Genomic DNA, 20,506 nt, shown 5'->3' with positions numbered 1-20,506 from the left:
CTCCCGTGATACTAATGAGCAATCCCGTCTGAACCAGAGCACTGCACCATTCTGATTTAACTGTCATAATTACACCTAACATTTAGGCTGTGTCCTTAGGGTTTGCAAAGTTATTTTTTAAATACACAGTTTGTTTACTCTTTAAACCAACCCAGCTAGAGATTATTATGCCCATTTTTTCTAGAATAGGAAGCAGAGACTCAAGGAGTTTAAACATTTCACTCAATATTACAGCATCAGTAGCTAAAACCCAAGAAAATTTGAAGAGGGCCACCTAATTGTTTTTAATCCTTATTTAGAATATCCTAATCTTGGTCCCATTTGGATCGCTCCATCTCTTTCCCTCCTTCTCTGGTCTATTCTCCAGCCTAGAACTTCAAGAGCTACTTAGATGCCATTTGAAGCTATCAACTACATGTGGATGAGGAATGGTGGCTATGAGAGCTGACTCATTACTAAAGTAACATAGGTTAGTAGTAAAAACAGAGCTGAGGGTACAAGTTGGACACCTTAGGGAAGTGATTTTATTTCTTGAAGCTTAGGTTCAACAATATAATGGGGGAAATAATAATACTACTCCCACACAGTTTTATCATGAAAATAAGATAAAATAATGTGTAGAAAAGAGGTTTGTAAATTGAAAGGCATGATACTTAATGCTAGTCATTGTTATTTCATTTGTACCGATTAGTTTTGAAGAGTGGTATTAATTTCCCAGGGCTGTTCTAACAAATTATCACAACCTTGTTAACTTCAAACTATAGAAAATTATTCTCTCCCAATTCAGGAGACTGGAAGTCTGAAATTAAGGTGTCAGCAGGGCGAAACGCCTTCTGAAGGCTTTACGAGAAAATCCTCTTCCAGCTTCTAATAAGTGTTGGCATTCCCTGGTGTTCCTTGGTTTGCAGCCACATCATTCCAATCCTTGCTTCTGTCTTCCCAAAGCCATTCTGGCTTTCTCCTGTGTGTTTGTCTCAAATATCCCTCTACTTTTCTCTTACAAGAATATTTGTCATTGGATTTAGGACCCACCCAGATAATTCAGCATTACCTTCTCGCCTCAAAATCCTTAACTGCATGACTTCTGCAAAGAACCTTTTTCCAAATAAGGTAACATTCATAGGCTTCAGGAATTAATACATGAACATATCTTTTTGGGAGCCACCATTCAACCCACTACAGACATTACAAGTATTTCTCTTAAACTAAACATGCCACTGTCTGATTAACTACTGATTACCAATACATTTAATTTCTAAACCTTTTACATGGTAAATAAGATCTTCATTCCCTCAAGTCAGCCCTGCCCATCCCCCAGACAACTGCACAGAACTCCCTGCCGTTTCCTGGATATTCCTTGCACTCTCCTACCCCTGTGCCTTTATACATGCTATTTCTGTTACTTGCCTTCCCTCTCCTTCTGGACCTCATCACTATTTTTTGCCTTCTTCTGTGAAGTATTTACCGATTATCAAAAAAGACTGCTCATTTTCTTTCCAAATCTGCTAGCTTTCTTGGCTTTCTACCTCTGATCTGGCATTTACTACAGGTTGAACTTTACCACTGGAGCGGAGCACCTGTTCACTTTCCCAGTAGATTGAGCTTGTTTTTGTTATGTCCTCAGGATACAGAAGTGACTCATTCATCTTTGTACTGCCCACTGCATGAGGCCCATGACCAGGCACATGGCTGGTTCTCACCAAAGCTGGTGAACCACAGGGGATGGTGAATAACACTTCTCTTGGGTTCCTCAGTCTACTACCGTGTGGGGGCAGCTGAAGGGCCCTGGAATCCCATTTCCCTTTCAGTGGTGCAAATTATATTATTACATTTGTCTTATTCTCTTTATTTGGCTTATTATTATCATCATCATTATTCTTTCCATAAGGGCCCCTTTTCTCCCTTTTCTCACTTGCTAGTTTATTTTTTCGTGATCAACTTTTGTGTGTTGTAGGGTTTCTTCTATAAAAGTATTATTCTTTGACGGAGTTATGGTTTTCCTGTCAGTGATAAGTGATATTACTCACATCATCTTAGTTTAGTAAACACTTTGTATGAGGGAGGGGAAGGCAGAGAGAAGCTGTGAGTCTCCGTTCTCCTCAGATCTCAGCTCTGTGCTTTGACTTTGGTTTTATCTTTTTGAAGTTCAACACATTTGTTTTTCTATTTGTTTTTTCTCATCCTTTTTATGGCTAAATCCCTGTTCAGTCTTAGATTCAAAATCCAAAATTAGGTTTGGGAAAAAGTAAACAGATGATTGAATGTTGTCCTACTTCCTGAATACTACCAATGCTGCATGTGCTGTGTATACTCCACATAATTTATTAAAAGATTTTCCTTTGGAAGGGAACACTTCTCAGATTCTCCTAGGTTGAATAGTGGTCCTCACATGCTTCCTGGACTGTAAATCCTTTGCAAGTAGAAACTGTCTGTGGCCCATCTCTAATCATGTTATCAACACAGTGCCAGGCACGTACGAGGTAATCAAAAAAGTTTCACAAATCATTGAATGCAAATATCTGTCTTGGGAACTGGCAAAACTTCAGTAGCCAATGGATAACTTTGATTTCTCTTTCCTACTGTAATACCTATTCAATGTTGTGATGGCAATCTACTTGAAATAATCTGTTTTTTTACTAACAGAACATCTAGAGAAGCCCAACGAAAGTCTTGGTCAAACCAATGCCTTTCACAAATCCTGTTCTATACGACACAACTCCATACAAAAGCAATGCTGACGACTATTCATTTTCTTACAGCTCCTCCAATCCTAAGTTGGGAATTTAAACTCCATTTAGGACTATGGGGATCTGAATAACAAGACAGAAGGCTACCACACTCCAAAGCAATCTTCTCCAAAAATCGACATCTGTCAGTGTTTCAAGTTTCAGCTTTGGCACTTGAGCCTCTAAGTTCAAGGTGAGATCTCTGGGGATTGCCAAGGAAATTTATGAACCCGTTTCTCTCAGCTTTGCTTGTAAATCTTTCCCCAAAATCTTGGGCATCAGTCTCATCACATGTGTCACTGTTTCTCCTAAGAGGAGATGATTCGAACTTCACTAAGCTGTAATTCCTGGTATACATCCTTACAGTGTGTCTAAGCTCCTCCTATCTGTTTCCTCCTGCTGGTCCAACATATATTGCAACTAACAGTCGAATATCAAACCACTTAGGTTGAGACCATCAGCACCTTGTCACTTGGGCTTGGAGAGGCCCATGCAAGATAAATTGGTCATGAATTTCAATTACCTTCCAGTACAGGCTTGTCACTCTTCCTGGAGCATACAAAGTTCCATATGGCAGTGGTCTCCTACAGAAAACTGTGCTTGTGTCTTTCACTCTTCTTCTTTCTTAAAATTGAAATATAATCTGGAAGGCAATTCCCATGTTAATGTATGCACCAAACTGCATGCTTAACATTTCGTGTCTCACCTCAGACAGGATACGAATAGGATCTTAATAGAAATGCTTAATGCAATATGTTCACAGTCTCTTTCCTCCATCAATTTATCACTTATACACAGTTACAATATAAAATTATCAACAGAAGGGATATAAAAACAAACTTAAGGAGTCTCTGGTGGTTCAGTCTACATTTAGCATTACTCAGAGCTGTGGACACTCGGTCATTGGTTCCTGTACACTACAAGAGCCTGATACCCAGGATGAGGATACAAAGCAGCCACGCTTCAAGGTCCAGCCATGTTATATGTATATATATATATATATATATATATATATGTATATATGTGTGTGTACATATATATATATATATATATATATATGTATATATGTGTGTGTACATATATATATATATATAGCAGAAAACATCTCCTTCTCCCTTTAGCTCCAGCAGCCTGCCCGCCCACAAAGAAGGAAATAGTTACTGTGCATGATAGGAGCTTGGGGTTTGGCAGTGATCCAGCAAAGAAATAGGGACAGAGGTCTGTAAGATAAGAAATAAAATTAAAGTTAATCTGAAACAGGCTCTGTATCTAAATAAATGTGCCAAAGAAAATTAGGGATAAAATTGGTAGCTTTGGGTTATTTTTGCAACCCAAGGCTGCACCTCCATGGGAAAGACTGTTGCCACTGAGATGTGGGTGAGGCACCCTCCAAAGTCCTTACCGGTCAAAGACCACCTGGGATGCACTCAAAATTCCTACCATTACACTCGTTGCATCTAGAAAGTCTGTTAAAATGTTGAGGAATCTGACATTGAATCACTGAAAGATATAGTACAGTTACACCCCAAAAAAACTGGTGTGAACTTTATGTATTTTCTCTCCTAGGTTATTTGTTTAATTTTGCCTTTTTTACCTCTGGTCTTTTCATCTGCATTCCTTAGTTCAGGTCCTTAAGCATTTTCTCATGAAGGTTATTGGAATAACCCCACAAAACCCTGTTTGGTTTCTACCGCAGTCTTCTGCAACTTACTGTTCACACTACTGCCAGTATAAACCCAGATTTGGTGCTATTAATCCCCTGCCTAATGCAAAGTGCTCCCCCTTGCCTGCAGGGTAAAATCCAGGCAGAAGCATAAAACCCCTTTATAATCTGGTCCATGCTTATCTCTTCCCACTCCTCAATCACTCAGAACTTCTTGTAGTAGTTCCAAAACACAGCGGGGCTCTGGGCCTCTCTGTCTTCTCCCCTGTGGTTATCCTTTAGCCTGGGAGACTTCCCTTCTTCCAAGGCTGATTGGTTCCCATTCCATCTTTGAGACTCAGCCTGGGTGCTCTTTCTTCAGGAAGCCTTCTTCTACTTTTGGAGACAATTATATGCACTGTGGGTTATGATAGCATCCGGTTTCGTCCCTTCATCACAACTAATCACATCGCATCCCAACTGTAGATAGAGTTGTCTGTATCCTTCACTAAACAGAGACAACATGAATCAAGGACTGTATTCCCAGGATCTGGTGGCACATGCTAAGCACAGAAAAGGTGCTTAATGAACATTCTTTGAATGAATCTACATGTTCAGGCATTTTCACATATATTATGTCTTTCCATCTTTCCAACAACAAGCCTCACCTTGTCCTATTATACAGGAATGGTCTAATTCGTGGTGCATTACTTAAATATCAGGCAGAGGGGCAGGTCAACATTATTACCTCAGACAATTGAAGGAGAGAGGATATCAGGATGTGAAGTGGTTGATGAAAAGGGAGATTTAAAAGAAAGAAAAGGAGATCTTATGACTTTACAAATCTGATGTTATAACGAATTAGTTCTTTTCTTATTTGAAATCCTAGAGGGAAAAAGAGATATGGGGTGGTATTCGTGCATAGTGTTAACTCAATAATGTGTTCACTATTCTATGTGCTTTCATGCATTAACTCATCAATCCTTAAAAACATTCCAGCTGATAAATACTATTGTTATCCTCATTCAACAGATGAGGAAACTGAGGTGCAGAGCAATAATTTGTCCAGGGCAAATAGCTAGTAAGTGGCACAGTGATGATTATAAAGGTAGGCAGTCTGAAACCAAGACAACTATGCTCATAAGCATTTCACTATGTTATTTCTATATGATGCAGTTAAAATGCAGAGGGACAAATATTTTTAAATGCTACAGCAGTTGCACAGATTCTGATGGCAGATTGGTGGTCAGCAAAGCCTTCACGGAATAGGTGAGGAATGACCATGTCTTATAGGAGTAGGGATGGACCGAGGAAGCAGGAAGTGTAAACGTACTTTAGGAAGGTGAGATGGTGTCTGTAAAGATGAGGAGGATGTGGAGAAGAATCTGTCATCTTGGTCTGGAGCAGTATTTATGACTATGGCAAATGAAAGGGAGAGGAGAGAAACAGGAAGATCATGTTAGGCGGCAGTGTGGGCTGCCTGAGTCTACACTCAGTAGTGTTGCCCAGCAGAGATGTGGGGGTGGTCTACGCTGATAAGACCAGAGTAGCCTTCACATGAGCAAATATGGCCATGAGCCTCAACTGGGCAATTCTCAGAGCCAGCAAAGGACAGGGATGCTTGGGAGACCTATATACACACTACCAGGGTAAGAGATGTTGATAGACTGCATCTTCCCACCACCCTCTTTTTGTATCAATTGGGACATGGAGGTTCAAATAGATTAAGTGATATAACTAATATTGTCTGTCTCTTTAGCAGCGAGGTTAGGACTAGAAACTAGGGGATACAGTATTTTCCTTTAAAGAGGAGATGATCTTCCAGGGAGATAAAATCAAATACACAGACATGCTGATATCAAACACAGCACAGCATTCCAATAAATGCAAAACAAACAAACAAACAGAAGTTACACAATTAAAAATCTAAGTTCTGGGAGGTTGGCTGAGCAAGGATGGAGACCAGGAATTCTGGAAGTTTTTCTGGAGACCAGTTTTTTTGTGAGGTGATAGACTTTGGTTAGAGGTGTGTAGAGACTGGGAGAAGCCAGTTCCTGAGTGAAGGCATGTCTTAGGGTACAGTGATGTGTATACACCAGTCTGGTGGGTTGTAAGGGCAGGCATCTTGATATAGAGGAGACATGGAGAGGAGACATACAGAATGAAGGTCAAGCTACTGCATTCATCAGTGGTAGAACCAAGGACAAGTTCAATTATTTTAGCTCATCTATAAAATGAAGGTAGAGATTTTTAACACATACTAGTTATTATAATTATAGAGTCATTTTATGACAGTGTGATATATAGCATGGATTGGTGTCCCTGGGTCTCCTCTTTTTCTTTTTTTTTTATTCATTGGATAAATGCATGAGTGAATAAATGGATGAATTCCCAGCTGGATTTTTTTCAAACCCATCTGAGCAACGGAAATGGGGCACTCGTCAGTACATTCAAGCATGATCTGGTAAAACATACCTCACTGCCCCTAATCTCCTCTTATATAGCTTGCTGAGGAGGAGAAAGGAAAGGAGAAAGAGTTACCATGACCCATGAGAGATGAGGACTGTCTGATGAACCAAATAGAAGGTGCCATAGATTTTTGGGTACCCTTCTCTAACTTTCTGAGAAACATACACCTTCATCAGATCCATGGCCAGAGCAGTGTTGGATCCTTATATATTATACCAGGAGCATCGAGTTTTATTTCTACTCAAACTACAGGGAAAGAAATCAATCGAGCATCCACATTCAATGTTTCAAGCCATATGCTGAGATATTTTCTCAGGTTTGGCCCTGTAACACCTAAATGTTGTTCCTGTTTGTACTCTGCTTTCTTAAGGAGAATCTGGATGTCTCCAATCCTGTGGGCACTTAATGACTAATCATAAAAATTAGGAAAAATGTTCAACAGTGTAAAGCATCATAAAATCTTAAGATTGGATGGGATTTTAAGGTAATTTGGTTTAAGGGTTTCCAGAATTTGAGATTTCAAGAACTAGTAAAATTTCAAAAAGCAAAACAAAATAAAAGAAAAATAGATAATTGGTCTAGGATGGCTACATTAATTTCTTAGAGCAGCCACACAAGTCATCACAAACTAGGAGGCTTAAATAATAGAAATGTATTGTGTCAAGATTCTGGAGGCTAGAAACAGAGATCAGGGTGTGGGCACATTTGGTTCCTTCTGAGGGTTGTGAGGAAGAATTTGTTCCATGCCTCTACCCTAGGTTCTGGGGGGTTGCTAGCATTCTTTGCCATTCCCTGGCTTGTAGATGGCATTCTCCCATTATCTCCACTTCATCTTTCCTTTGTATGTATATGTCTCTGTGTCCAAATTTCCCCTTTTTATAAAGACAGGGTCATATTGGAGTAGGGCCCACCCTAATGACTTCATCTTGACTCGATCATCTCCAAAGACTGTATTTCTAAATAAGGTCACATTCACAGGTACTGGAGATTAAAACTTCAGCTAGGGGACTAAATTCAATCCCTAACAATGGCCAACTTGTAATTTAATTAAGGATAAAAAAATACAAACAAACCTGAAATCTATTATCTTATTCTTTTCAAACAGGAGATATTTTAATGCCAAAACTTTTAGGAATGTTATCATTTCATTGCAAAGGGCAGTCTTTCCCAGAAGAATCAGGTGCAGCCTTCTACCAAACAGCATGAGAGCAAGGACTGCATTGCTCTTACTTCCTAATCTTATTCTGGTTTTACAGGGACTTTGTCACCGACTGCCAGGATCTGTGGAAAGCATTTATTTGGCACCCTTGGTCTAGTACAACTGCTTGACCACTGCTGAAAGTCCCTTTGTGAAATTAGCTTGAGCTTTGAAACTCTCGTTGTCTTCTATGATGACACATGCAAACAAAACAGTCTGTCAAGAGGATACAGTGTCAACTTGATGTCACAGTCCTGTACATAACATTATGTGAGACCTGGCTCCTTTCCTGTTCTCTATATTTTCTTCCTCAAGTATGCTCTGAGCTCTTTCTGTGAAACAGAACTTTGTTTTTGTGAAATCTTCACTTCAGGGACTGAGCAGAGCATTCTAAAACGTCTTTGCAAAATCTGGAATCCAAATTTCAGCTTTGCATCTCCCAAACTCGTTGATTCAATTAGCCCTTATGTTGGATTTTTCGTGATTTTGTAGTTGCATGGAATAAGGAGTTACTGCTATTCATAAGCAACTAGTTGAATCCTGGAACCACTCATCTTATTTAGGGATAGAGACAAGCTTGCTCAAACCTTTAGAATACTAACCACATTGAGGCCCTTGGATGGCTCAACCTGTTGAGTGTCTGACTCTTGATTTCAGCTCAAGTCATGATCTCACAGTTTGTGAGATGGAGCCCTGCATGGAGCTCTGTGCTGACAGCCCAGAGTCTGTTTGGGGTTCTCTCTCTCTCCCTCTTTCTCTGCCCTTCCCCTTGCAGATGCTCTGTCTCTCTCTCTTTCAAAATAAATAAATAAACTTTAGAAGAAAAGGGTACTAACCACATTAACCTTAGATTGTTAGCTTTGTTATTCATGCCCAGCAAAAGACTTGCTCAGAAAGCCCTATACACACAGAGGGTGAACTATCAACTATCAAGTAGTTTTGAGAAAATAAAAAAAGGAGAGGTAAAGATCATGACCTATAAATTACTTATTCATGTCTTCTAGTTGTCATTTCTGTGTCAGAATTCTGTCCTCTCACTATGGTGCTGAGGGAGTATTCAAAGTTAAAATATCAAGAGAGAAACTTTAAGGAGAGAAAAACAAGGGAATGCTAAGAAAGTCATGTTTCAGGTTAAAAGATTGGACCTGGTATCAGACCCAGTGGTTTGAGCCCTGCCTCTGCCCCTTTACAGTCACATTTTCTGGGGCACAAAATGTACATTCTTTGAGTCTCATTTTCATCATTTATAAAGTGGAATTAATAACATCTACTCCAGGGGCACCTGGGTGAGTCAGTTGGTTAAGCATCTGGCTCTTGATTTAGACTCAGATCATGATCTCTCTGTTCATAGGTTTGGGCTCCACGTTGGGCTCTGTGCTGACAACGCAGAATCTGCTTGGGATTCTCTCTCTCCCTCTCTCTCTGCTCTTTCCCCACCTTCATGCATGCATGCTCTCTCTCTCAAAATAATTAAATAATACCTTTAAAAAATAACATCTACTCTATAAGTCTCTCATAAAGATGAGTAGATCTCTGAAGGGGATAGGAGTGGCTTTCAAGGGAGAGATTTCAAAAAACAGAGTAACTTTAATGTTCTTTTGCTTAAAGGTGAGCTTTCAACCAAATGGCACAGGAATTTAAAAATCCACAGTATTTTTAAAAATTCTAATTTTCCTCCATGGGTTGAACAAATTATGTAACACATTTTTTTAAGACATATTAAGTTTGCCTTCAACAAGGCAATGAAAATAACCAAATATGCCTCATATCAGACAACCAGAAAGATACTGAAATGTGTTAAGCTATTCAAGGTCACTTAAGACACTGGGAATTCAATGTAGTTTTCTGGCAGACTTGCAGGCTTAAAATGCCACTTGGTATTTAACAGAGTTAAACTGATGATTATCAGAAAACTACATAAGAAATCAAATTTATCAGGCCCTTCAAAAGGTTACTTTCCATTCTGCTGGAAGCAAAATGTGCTTCTTGGCATTTTTAATTTCATTTTACAGCAAGGAAAAAAGATAATGCATTAATTTTACTATTACATGTGGATTAAACATTTTTATTTTGAGAATAAAATTGTTACATCGAGGAAAAAAACAGAATTTGGAGAGTATAATTAAAATATCAGGGAAGCTATCAACAAATGAATTTTCTCTGTTGTTTGTATTCCTAGCAGCAAACGTACTTTCGACCGGAACATTTAGAGAATTTCATTTTGGCAGTAGTTTTCAAAGGAATTTTTCCTGACCTATTTGAACATCTTGTATTATAAAATTCTATCCATTCATGGAAAAGTCTTGACTATTCAGGGAAGAGATTTTAGTCATGTAAAAGGCATTTCACATTCCTGCCTGAACACTGACATATGAACTCAGGGAGCTGGATTTTAGTGACAAAAAATGGTTTCTCTCTATGATCTTGACACCTACCAGGATAAGACAGATGCTGGGGAAAGTCCTGGTGAGGTAGCCTCATCAGGAAATAACAATGTCACAAGAAAAGATGCTCTCTTAGCAGAGCGACCAATATTCTACACTCCATGCACAGCATGTTGGCCCTGTTCCGATATCATTCTTTAAACCACTGTCACTGCTGAATCAATAGGCTGTGTGCTGTGGGAGAAAGCATCAGGCTCTTCTAGATTAAATCGAGGTGCTGCCTACTTAGCTGCCTGGCTTTGGAAAAGTCTTCACTGCTCTGAGCCTTGGCTTCCTCTATACCATGGGGAAATGTATATCTACCTCATGTGGCTTAGCATGAAAATTAGGTTTGGTAACATAAGGTATTTGGCAAATGATGGGTACCTTCCCTCAGGCTACATTAGGACATTGATCTGGGAACTTTTGGATGGAGCTAGTAAATTAGATCCAATCTGAGCTGTCCTGTTTTGTCCTTAGTTCCCCTCTAGTTTGTACTCAGTAGTAACAGCATAAAAAAAAAGACGAATACTGGACCTTGTTTCTGCTTTCCAAGAGCCAATCACCTAACCGCAGAAAGGATATTGATGAAATCTTGTTCAATATATACTTCAAGATATGCTGTGGGAATGGTGTTTGGTTTGGTGTGGGAATGGTTTCTTTCTAGAAAGCTAGAAAGGAAAACGAAGAAATGTTCTTGCTTTAGTGGAGGTTATAATTACTGGCAGGGGACAGAGAGTAGGGTTGTGTTTATCCTTGGAGGGCCTGGTATAATTTATGAGCACACGAAGACTAGAGACGTACTTTCACTTGTAACAGATTTTCTCTGTATGCTTCTCATTTGAGATTGATTGTGCTTGGTACCAGCCATGTTAAATACATGTCAGCAGGTGATAGCCACCGTTTACTAAGTGCCACTCGGTGCCAGGCACTTAGCTAAGCTCTCTGAATACACGATCTTGTTTAAGCGTCAGAACAAAGCTGAGGTAGGGTTATTATCAGCATGTTATAGACAAGGAATCACAGGTTAAGAGAGGCTCACTAACAAGCCTCAAAGCAACAGTGAATAAGTGAGAGAACTGGGACTGAAATACAGGTCTGTCTGCCCCCAGTCTTTTTCCCCCTGAAACTCCACATTTTACTACCTCACTTCTGGGTATTTCACACCAGAGATCATATAGTAGGTGCTCCATAATACTTGTTCACGGGATGATTATAAAGAAATACATTTCTGTCCTGGAGGAAGCCCTTTCAAAACTGACTCAGACCTATTTCGGGTTTGCCCTTCTCAGTTGAGTGAGAATTTCACGGCAAAGACTGTGTTGATTTGCTGCATTCCCACTTTTAAGGGCAACCTCAAATGTCTTTTTCTAAGACTCATAGCATATGTCTCTCTTACTCAGTTCTTCAAATTATAAAAAGTATTTGCCAAGTATTGTTAGGACCTTTTGGGATCTCAGCTGATGCTCTTATGCTGGCATAATTTTGTAATCTTCCTTTCCTTAGGCTATGAGTAAGGTTGCAAAAAAGACCATGCTATTTTTATGATTGTTGTTGTTAGAGAAAAAGAATTTTGTGCAAGTCCGCAAGCTGTAAAACAAACAGCATGACTCGAGAGCACAGTTCTGGCTCGGCGTTGGGGGTGGGGGGGCAACCACTGTGGAAGGATAAGACACTGACCTTGTTTTCATTCCGTCAAGCAGTTGGGACTGTCATTTGATGTTCCCACATTTTAAAACTGGAGGTGCTTTTTTTTGCTCGTTTTATTTCTTAAGATTCGCCTTTATCAGTTAGAGAAGAGGAGAGAACCTCTACAAAGAGTAACAAGGAGTGAAGGAAAGAGCAGCACTAGAGGTGTTAAACATTTAAATTTCATGGAAATGTTTCTGGCTGTTTTATCAATATTTAACCGTAAGTCCCTGGGTGACATCTCCCGTTGTGGGTGATTGTATTTATAGCAAACTGGAGTATAGGAAATGCGTTCCAAAATCAAAGAGGAATAATTTTTGGATTATTGTTTCTTCATTCTTTTGTTAAACAATCATCAGTTGGGCATCAGTGATAAATGAGAGTCCCTGCCTGTTAGCAGCTCATGGCCTAGGATCAGAAATAGACAAAGGAGTGGGGTAAGTTTTGTGTGACTGGATTTGCTGGTTGTAGATGAAATCCAAAGATGAGACACTTAATGCCCCCCCAAGGGGGAATGTGTCAGGAAAGCCCAGCTTGGGGAAGCTAAAAGTGAGTTTTACAAGATGAGTAGAAGTCACTGTGGCCAAGAAGCAGGTTCCAGAGAGGATAGCATTCAAATAAATAATGAAGAAAGTAAGAGGGCTTACTGTGTTTAAGGTAGGAAAGAAATAGAACAGAACTCCTGTGAATGTATGTGGTGCACAAGATGGAATCACTCACATCCAGCAGTGTGGAGTTGTATAAGTTCTTTATATATTTTGGCTATTAACCCCTTATCAGATCTATCATTTTCAAATATTTTCTCCCATTTGGTGGATTGTTTTTTTGTTTTGTTTATGGTTTCCTTTGCTGTGCAAGAACTTTTATTTTAATGTAGTCCCAATAGTTTATTTTTGCTTTTGTTTCCCTTGCCTCTGGAGATGTATCTAGAAAAATGTGCTATGGCTGTCAGAGAAATTACTGCATGGGTTCTCTTCTAGGATTTTTATCATTTCAGGTCTCTCGTTTAGGTCTTTAATCCATTTTGAGTTGCTTTTTGTGTATGCTGTTAAAAGTGGTCCAGTTTTATTCTTTTGCATGTAGCTGCCCAGCTTTCCCAACACAATTTGTTGAAAAGACTATCTTTCCCCCATTGTATATTGTTGCCTCCTTTGTCATAGATTAATTGACATTATATATGTGCGTTATCTCTGGGGTGTCTATCCTGTTCCATTGACCTAGGTGTCTATTTTTGTGCCAGTACCATACTGTTTCGATTACTACAGATTTGTAGTATATATTTAAATGTGGGATTGTGATATATCCGGACTTGTTCTTCTTTCTTAAGATTGCTTTGGCTACCTGGAGTTTTCTGTAGTTCCATACAAATTTTAGGATTATTTGTTCCAGTTTTGTGAAAAATGATGTTGGTACTTTGATAGGGATTGCATTAAATGTGTAGACTGCTTTAGGTAATATGGACATTTTGATAATATTAATTCTTCCAGTCCATCAGCATGGAATACCTTTCCATTTGTTTGTGTCATCTTCAATTTCTTTCATTAAGATTTTATAGTTTTCAGAGTATGAGGCCTTTCACCTCTTTGGTTAAGTTTATTACTGGGTAGTTTATTCTTTTTGGTGCAATTGTTAATGGTGTTGTTTTTAAAATTTCTCTTTCTGTGACGTTGTTTGTATATAGAAACACCACCAATTCCTGGGTATTAATTTTGCATCTTGCCACTTTACTGTTTCTGTTTATTACTTCTAGTAGTTTTTTGGTGGAATTGTTAAGATTTTCTATGTATCAGGGCACTTGAGTGGCTCAGTTCATTAAGCATCTGGCGCTTGATCTCAGCTCAGGTCATGATCTCATGGTTTGTGGGACTGAGTTCCACATCAAGCTCTGCATCGACAGCACAGAGCCTGCTTGAGATTCTCTCTGCTCCTCCCCTACTTTCTCTCTCTCTCTCTCAAAATAAATATATTTTAAAAATAATTTTAAAAAGACTTTTTTTTTTTACATATAGTATCATGTCACCTACAAATAGCGACAGTCTAACTTTGCAATATGAATACCTCTTATTTCTTTTTCTTGGCTGACTGCTGTGGCTAGGACTTCTAGGTCTACACTGAATAAAAGTTAAATGCCAGTTGTTATTACTGTTGTTGCTATTGCCTATTGAATGCTGAGTGCAAGGTCTATCTTTCCTTCAACTTGATGTCCCCCGAAGTCCTTGTCTAGTGTCTGTACATAATAGTCTATCAAGAAATGTTGAATTGAGCTGAATTGAAATGCTATAACATAGAAGCACCAAATGAAGTTTCTGAAAGAGGTGAAGAAGAATTCATGCATGCTTAATGTACAACTTCAAGTAGTCACACAGTAAAGGTCAAATGTCCCAAAGGTGACATTTGGGAATGAAAGACAGGAAAAGAGCTATGGTATAAAGTAAAATGGAAGGTAACTCCTAAAAGTAAAGAAAGAAAACTGACCCAAGAGAAGGAGCCTAAGAAGGAGTCTTCACAGATACCTGGGGCTTTCAAGAGGAAGTTAGTAATCTGACATTTTTCCTTCTTGTCTCAAGTTTTTATCAAGATATAACATGAAGAATCATCTAATAGATTGTCACTGCAAGAAAAAAACTATCAAGCATAAACTTTATAAAAAGAATTATATATTGCCTAGAATGGAAACCTGATCTTAACACCTAATTTCAAATATTATTCAACTGGTATCATGATTCTTGTCTTAATTTTTTGTAGTAATTTAATTTTTTCTGAATGCAAGATATGTTAATCTTTATATACAAACAAAAAATAATTGCCTTTCCATCTTTCAAACAAAAGAGAAATAAGATAATCATATTTATTATTAACAGAACATAAATATAAATCAACAAATGGAGCACAACCTTAAGTGGAAATTCTTTTGGTGCACTGGATTTAGATTTGGGGGCATTAATTTGCATGTTGCAAAGGAGCTATTTAGCATAGATCTAGCTACAGTAGTTCAGCAGCATGGAAATCTAAGTGAAGATGGCATTAAAGAGGGGAAAGACTTCTTTGAACACGAGATAAATTCAGCACCTCTCAAGCATTTTACTTTCCAAATAAACCTCCCAAACCTGCAATGTGCTGTGGCTCACTCTGTCTCCAATGGCTGCAAACTATATGCAGTACCATACTGCATGGCGTTCACAGCACAAGGGTGCCAGGCAGAGAGAAGAAGAATCTCTAAGGAAGACGGATCTTTTTCTCATCTGCACAAATGCATGAAGTAAACATCACTGCTATATCCCATGTCTTTCCATCAGAAGAAAAAAAAATCCCAAGTACACAAATCAAGGCCTACTTTCTTACTACCGAAGATTTGCATGTCCTTTTCCCAGCATCTCTGGTGATGTTTAATTCTTGGAGGGCTGACTGGAAAATGAGGATCGACATAGATACATACATTTATGTGTTCCTGAACTTCCCTACCCTTGTCTGTGGTTCCCTTTGGTGTTTATTATTTATCCTTTGAATGGTGGCTTTCCAGAAGCTTTGAATCTGCCTGAGAGCATAAAAACACTATCTCTCTGGTGCATTTCATGCCTCTTCAGCATCTCCCGCAAAAAAACCATGCAGTGCTTTCTCTGCTCAGTCAGGGGGCTTGTTGGAGCTGTTCTCTACTCAGCTTGGAGAAAGGCCAGGGTGAGACTAGCAAGCATACATGGTAGCATTCCGCTGATTTTCAAAGAGTCAACACCCACAGCTTTGCTTGCTTTGATTACCACCAAAACGAAAGAGACAGAGTTGTTGCTTCATTGCTTTCCAGCCAAGATTAAACCCATATGAAGCTGTCTTTTCCCATCCTTATTTTGAATTGCTCAGTGGAATAAAAAAAAAAATATTTCTCTGCCTCTTGTTTACATGCTGGTCTATAGTTTGTATTTGAATATGAGCTTTGGCATATTATGAAACCTAGCATAACCACCCAGCTAGAAAATGATAGCTGACATAAATCAGGCAGCTCCCATGTAAAACAGATTTGTAAAATCTGCTTTATATTTCCTAATGTACCACAGAAAGGATAACAAAACTTTGGAAATTTAAAAACAGAGAGAAATTATTTAAGGACTTCATTGGAAAATAAGTACAAAGAGCAATAAACAAAATCCATCATATAAAGAAGCTTGAATTGAACTGAAAAGACGCCAACTTCAATTATTTCTCTGGCCATAAGAAATATCAGGAAGTAGGATTCAGAAACCTGAGACTCACCTCCCCCCTTGCCTACCCCACCATATACACACGAACAGAAATAATACTGAAATAAAAATAAAAAGATGCTGCTCAACAGAGACAGGGACAACATATACACATTTTTATAAAAAATAATTCTAATAATTATGATTAATAATATGCAGAATGATCTCCAAAAGAGACTAGGAATCAAAGCTAACCATAACTCAAAGCTTCAGCATTTAAAAGTCTATACCAGGTCAGGTGTGAAAAATACTAGGAAGGAATCTATTTGCTAAATTCTCCACTTAGTCCCTTAGAGAGTGCAGTGTTCTGTAGAATTCTAATGGAAATGAAAAGAGATCTGAAGTGTCATTAAATTGTATATAAATGCCCTTTCCCCAGGTCAGATGGTCTCAAGCTCTCACCACTCACATTTAGAGGGGCTCTTAACACCATGCTGCAAGTCTCCTCTCCATGCTCACAGGGGAAATTATAAGCTTCTTTTCCAAGACTTCCAAATCCTTCACGATATGTCTCAAACCATCTTCCTAGTTTTATATCAGCTCCCTCATTCTCACATCCTCTATGCTGCAGCTTTCCCCAGTGTCAATGTATTTTTCCCCCTCTTCCTCAGTAGTAAGAAGTATTTAAGAACTTGGAGTCTAGAGTTAGACAAAGGCCGACCCTGCCACACACCCAGAATGTGGCCATTGACAAATCACTTTATTTATTAATGAATACACAGATTCAACACCACTTACTGAGCCTCTAGTGCCAGCTTTGTGTTGCGTGTTGGAGACAAAGTAAAGAGGAGTATAAAGTTCAAGGACGTTATTCTCATTGATGAAGACAGAAAATATCCGATTAGTGTCACAATGAAAAATAAAGCAGGGTAAGGATTCAGAGTGAAGTGGGAACAGAGAGGCGAGTGCGTTGTGTTTTCCACAGCTGGTCAGGAAGGCTTTTCTGAGAAGATGACATTTGATCAGAGACCTGAATTGAGGTCTGGAAGTGAGGCATGCCAATATCTGGGGGACAGCGTCCCAGACGGGGGGATCAGCAAGGAGCATTCTTGGTGCATTCAAGGAGCAGCAAAGAGGGAGAAGGGTGGCTGTAGAATGATGGATTCAGGAGAGTGCTAGGTAATGATGTCACAGAAGTTGAGGGCAAAATCATGCAGGATCTTGAAAGCTGTGCTAAGAACCTTAGGTTTTAATGCAAGTGAGATGGGAAGCTGTTGGAAAGTTTGTTCAGAGCACTGACATTATCTGATTTGTGTTTTTGAAAGATCACAAAGAGACCAGGTGTGAGGCAATGGCAGCAGCAGAGAGACCAGAGTCTGCAAAAGTCTGAGAGAGACGAGAATAGCTTTGATTGGAGATTGGAGCCGTGCTGGAGGAGATGTGACCGAATGACCTCAGTGTCATCTTTGGGAATTACTCCACACTGCCGTTATATCCTTGATCAAATGAAGTCATTGGGAGGATTATATGAGTTTCATTAGTATACAGTGCTTGGGGTAGTTCTTGGCATGGCTGAAATGGTTAACAAGAAGACAAGTGTTATTTCTGCCAGAAGGCTCAACGAAAATGTCACCTCTTGAAAGGCTCCCTCACCACTGACTTCCACCCATCTTTATCGTCAGCCTAATCCCTCTCTCCACTTCCTTTGCATTACGTATTATATACACCATCATAATAGTGTTTGTCATAGTGTGTGTCCTCATACTTTTCTTATGCTTTTGTTTTCTCAGCTATGATGTTAGCTTGATGAAGAGGGTGACTGTGCCTTATTCTTGGCCCCTCAGTGCCTAACATAGCACCTGACACATCAGAGACTCTAAATATATGCTTGTTGAATGAATAAATGAACTTAAATTCTACTTGCTCTGCGTTTTTTAACTTACTCTAATCTGTACCTCCACTTAGTATTTTTACCAGTCATGTCACTTAACATGTATCACTTAAACTTTACGATTTTGTATGCAAAATTATTGATTTTTTTTGTATCCATATCTTGTTTCCAAATAGACCATAAAATCTTATGGAATAAGAATTGTTATCTTTTATGCTTTGTATGTCTCAGAGTATTATGTATTATGGTCAACTATCATTGTACTGTTAAGAGAAAAGCTTAATGAATAAATGCACAAGTGGACTTCAGGATCATTGGAGAGAAGGCTCATTATACATTTTTGAGGGACTAAGTAAGTGATGATGTCAGAATATAATTACTAGTGTTTTATAGAAAGCAGAGAGAACCCAAGAACACTAGCCAGAGAAATTTTGGAATGCTCTCAGAATGACGAGGGAAAGTAAGAATCCCAATATCATTTCAATACTCAAGACTGTTCATCAAATCTTAGCTTATGCCTGCTTATTAAAGGGAAGAATAGAAGGAGTCTGATTCTAGAATCAGATGTGGGCTCTAGTGTTTTCCAGAAACTGACATTGGAATAGTTAGACAAAATGATGAAAGATATAAAGAATTCAATGGGATGTCATTATACTGTCTAGATGAGTTATGACCCAAATACAGGAAGAATATAACAAACGGAGAGGAGCTCCTTCAAGTTCCTATATACAGGAACTTAGATATTTGACAAAGCTCTTATACATGGGAAGACATTTAAATACCTCACCTGGCAAACGATGCAAAATCCTATCAAGGAACAACAGCCTGGAGTTGGGGGTGGTGGTGCATTCAGGTCTCTGTTAGTGGACAAAAGATTTAGGTATGTATAACTTGAACTTGAAGCACACAAGTGGTAAGACCACCCCTGTTGGAGAATGTATTCATTTTTTAAATCGATTTCTAACAAATCACCACAAACTTAGCAAGTTAAAGCAAAACAAATTTATTATCTGGCAGTTCCTAAGGGGGACTCTGGATGTGGGTTAGCTGGATCTTCTGCTCAGAGTTTTACCAGACTGAAATCAAGACTGAAATCAAGGTGTCATCCAGGGCTATGACCTCCTTTCAGACTTGAAGGTCCCTTTCCAAGGCCAGCAGGAGAGTACTCTCACTGCTTCTTGCTTCTTTTAAGGCTCACCTGATTAAATCAGACCTGCCTGGGAAATTTCCCCCCTTTGATTAACTTAAATTCATTACATCTGGAAATTCGTCACATCTGGGAAATTCCTTTTGCCATGTAATGTAACAATTGTAAGAGTAATAACTCCTCATATTCACAAATTCTACCCACACCCAAGGGGAGGTGGTTATACAGGTTGTGCACACTAGGGGGCAGAAATCTTAAAGGTCATCTTGGAATAGTGTCTACCACAGAGAGAACTGACTTAGGTAAATAGGTCTAAATGTGTCCCAACAGACACATTGTCCCAACAGATAAGGGTCCAGTCATGTCCTGTTGATAATTCTGGTATTTAAGAAACCCCAGAAAATTGAGAAGGCATCTCCTAAAATTACTTTAGGAAAGGAACATCAAAATTAATAGGGAGATAGCATTGTGTCCTTATCTTTTAATGATAGCAAAATTTTGTTTTATGAATAAGAAAAACAAAATATAAAAGCATTAAAATATTTGTCTTTAGGAATCTGTGCTTATTTCTAAGTTTAATTATTTGTACTGTTCAAGAAAATTAGACCTATTAGAATAAGAGGTCAATCTTATAATTCCAAGTTAAAATGAGTAATTGATTCATTGGTTTAGACTTAACATTTCAGATTGAAATTTCATTTGAAACATTTAAGAGAAACTGAAGTTCACCATATCTAAAAACTTAATTTATTAGATTTATAAGAATTAATTAAGTTATTGGAAAGATTGTTAAGTCACACAATGTACTTAAAAGGAAATAAAAATATATCACATTAATAAATGTGGCTGGATATTCAAAGAATTTAATTAAGTTGTAAAGTATTCCTTCAAAGTAATTATTAAACTTGCTAGATTGATAAGTTTCTTAATTCAATTTATAAACTAGCATACAAACTTAAGAAAAACAAGGGTTTCAAATTAATTGAATACTAATTTTGCACCAAAATAATCTTGAATAGCTCTTTTCTAGGCACAAAAATTGATTTCAATAACGTGAAAATACACACAACAAGTTTCAGTTCTGCTATGATTTTTGTCAAGTCACTTAACTTCTCTTAGCCTCAGTTCCTCATCTGCAAAACGAGGACG

General features: G+C 38.5%; 1 protein-coding gene across 7 annotated transcripts in view; it reads left to right on the top strand.

Moving 5' to 3' along the window:
- The window catches only part of PTGER3 (prostaglandin E receptor 3), a 180,011-nt gene that overhangs the window by 134,478 nt on the left and 25,027 nt on the right, over positions 1-20,506 (top strand). For 2 of the 7 annotated variants that reach the window (XM_042997566.1, XM_042997558.1), the window contains 2 exons: positions 2,760-2,919; positions 17,645-17,726. The exons of 1 other annotated variant lie outside the window; for it this stretch is intronic. In XM_042997566.1, coding sequence (XP_042853500.1) covers positions 2,760-2,774 — 15 coding nt within the window. In that variant the 3' untranslated portion in view covers positions 2,775-2,919; positions 17,645-17,726. Of the gene's footprint in view, positions 1-2,759; positions 2,920-17,644; positions 19,154-20,506 lie in introns of those variants that run through there. 4 more of the 7 variants (XM_042997560.1, XM_042997559.1, XM_042997557.1 and 1 more) reach the window with 3 other exon arrangements.

Source organism: Panthera tigris, chromosome C1 (genome assembly GCF_018350195.1).
Source record: "Panthera tigris isolate Pti1 chromosome C1, P.tigris_Pti1_mat1.1, whole genome shotgun sequence".
Taxonomy (NCBI): Eukaryota; Metazoa; Chordata; class Mammalia; order Carnivora; family Felidae; genus Panthera; species Panthera tigris.
Note: the sequence above shows the minus strand (reverse complement) of the source record. Positions and strands in the feature narration are given on the sequence as shown.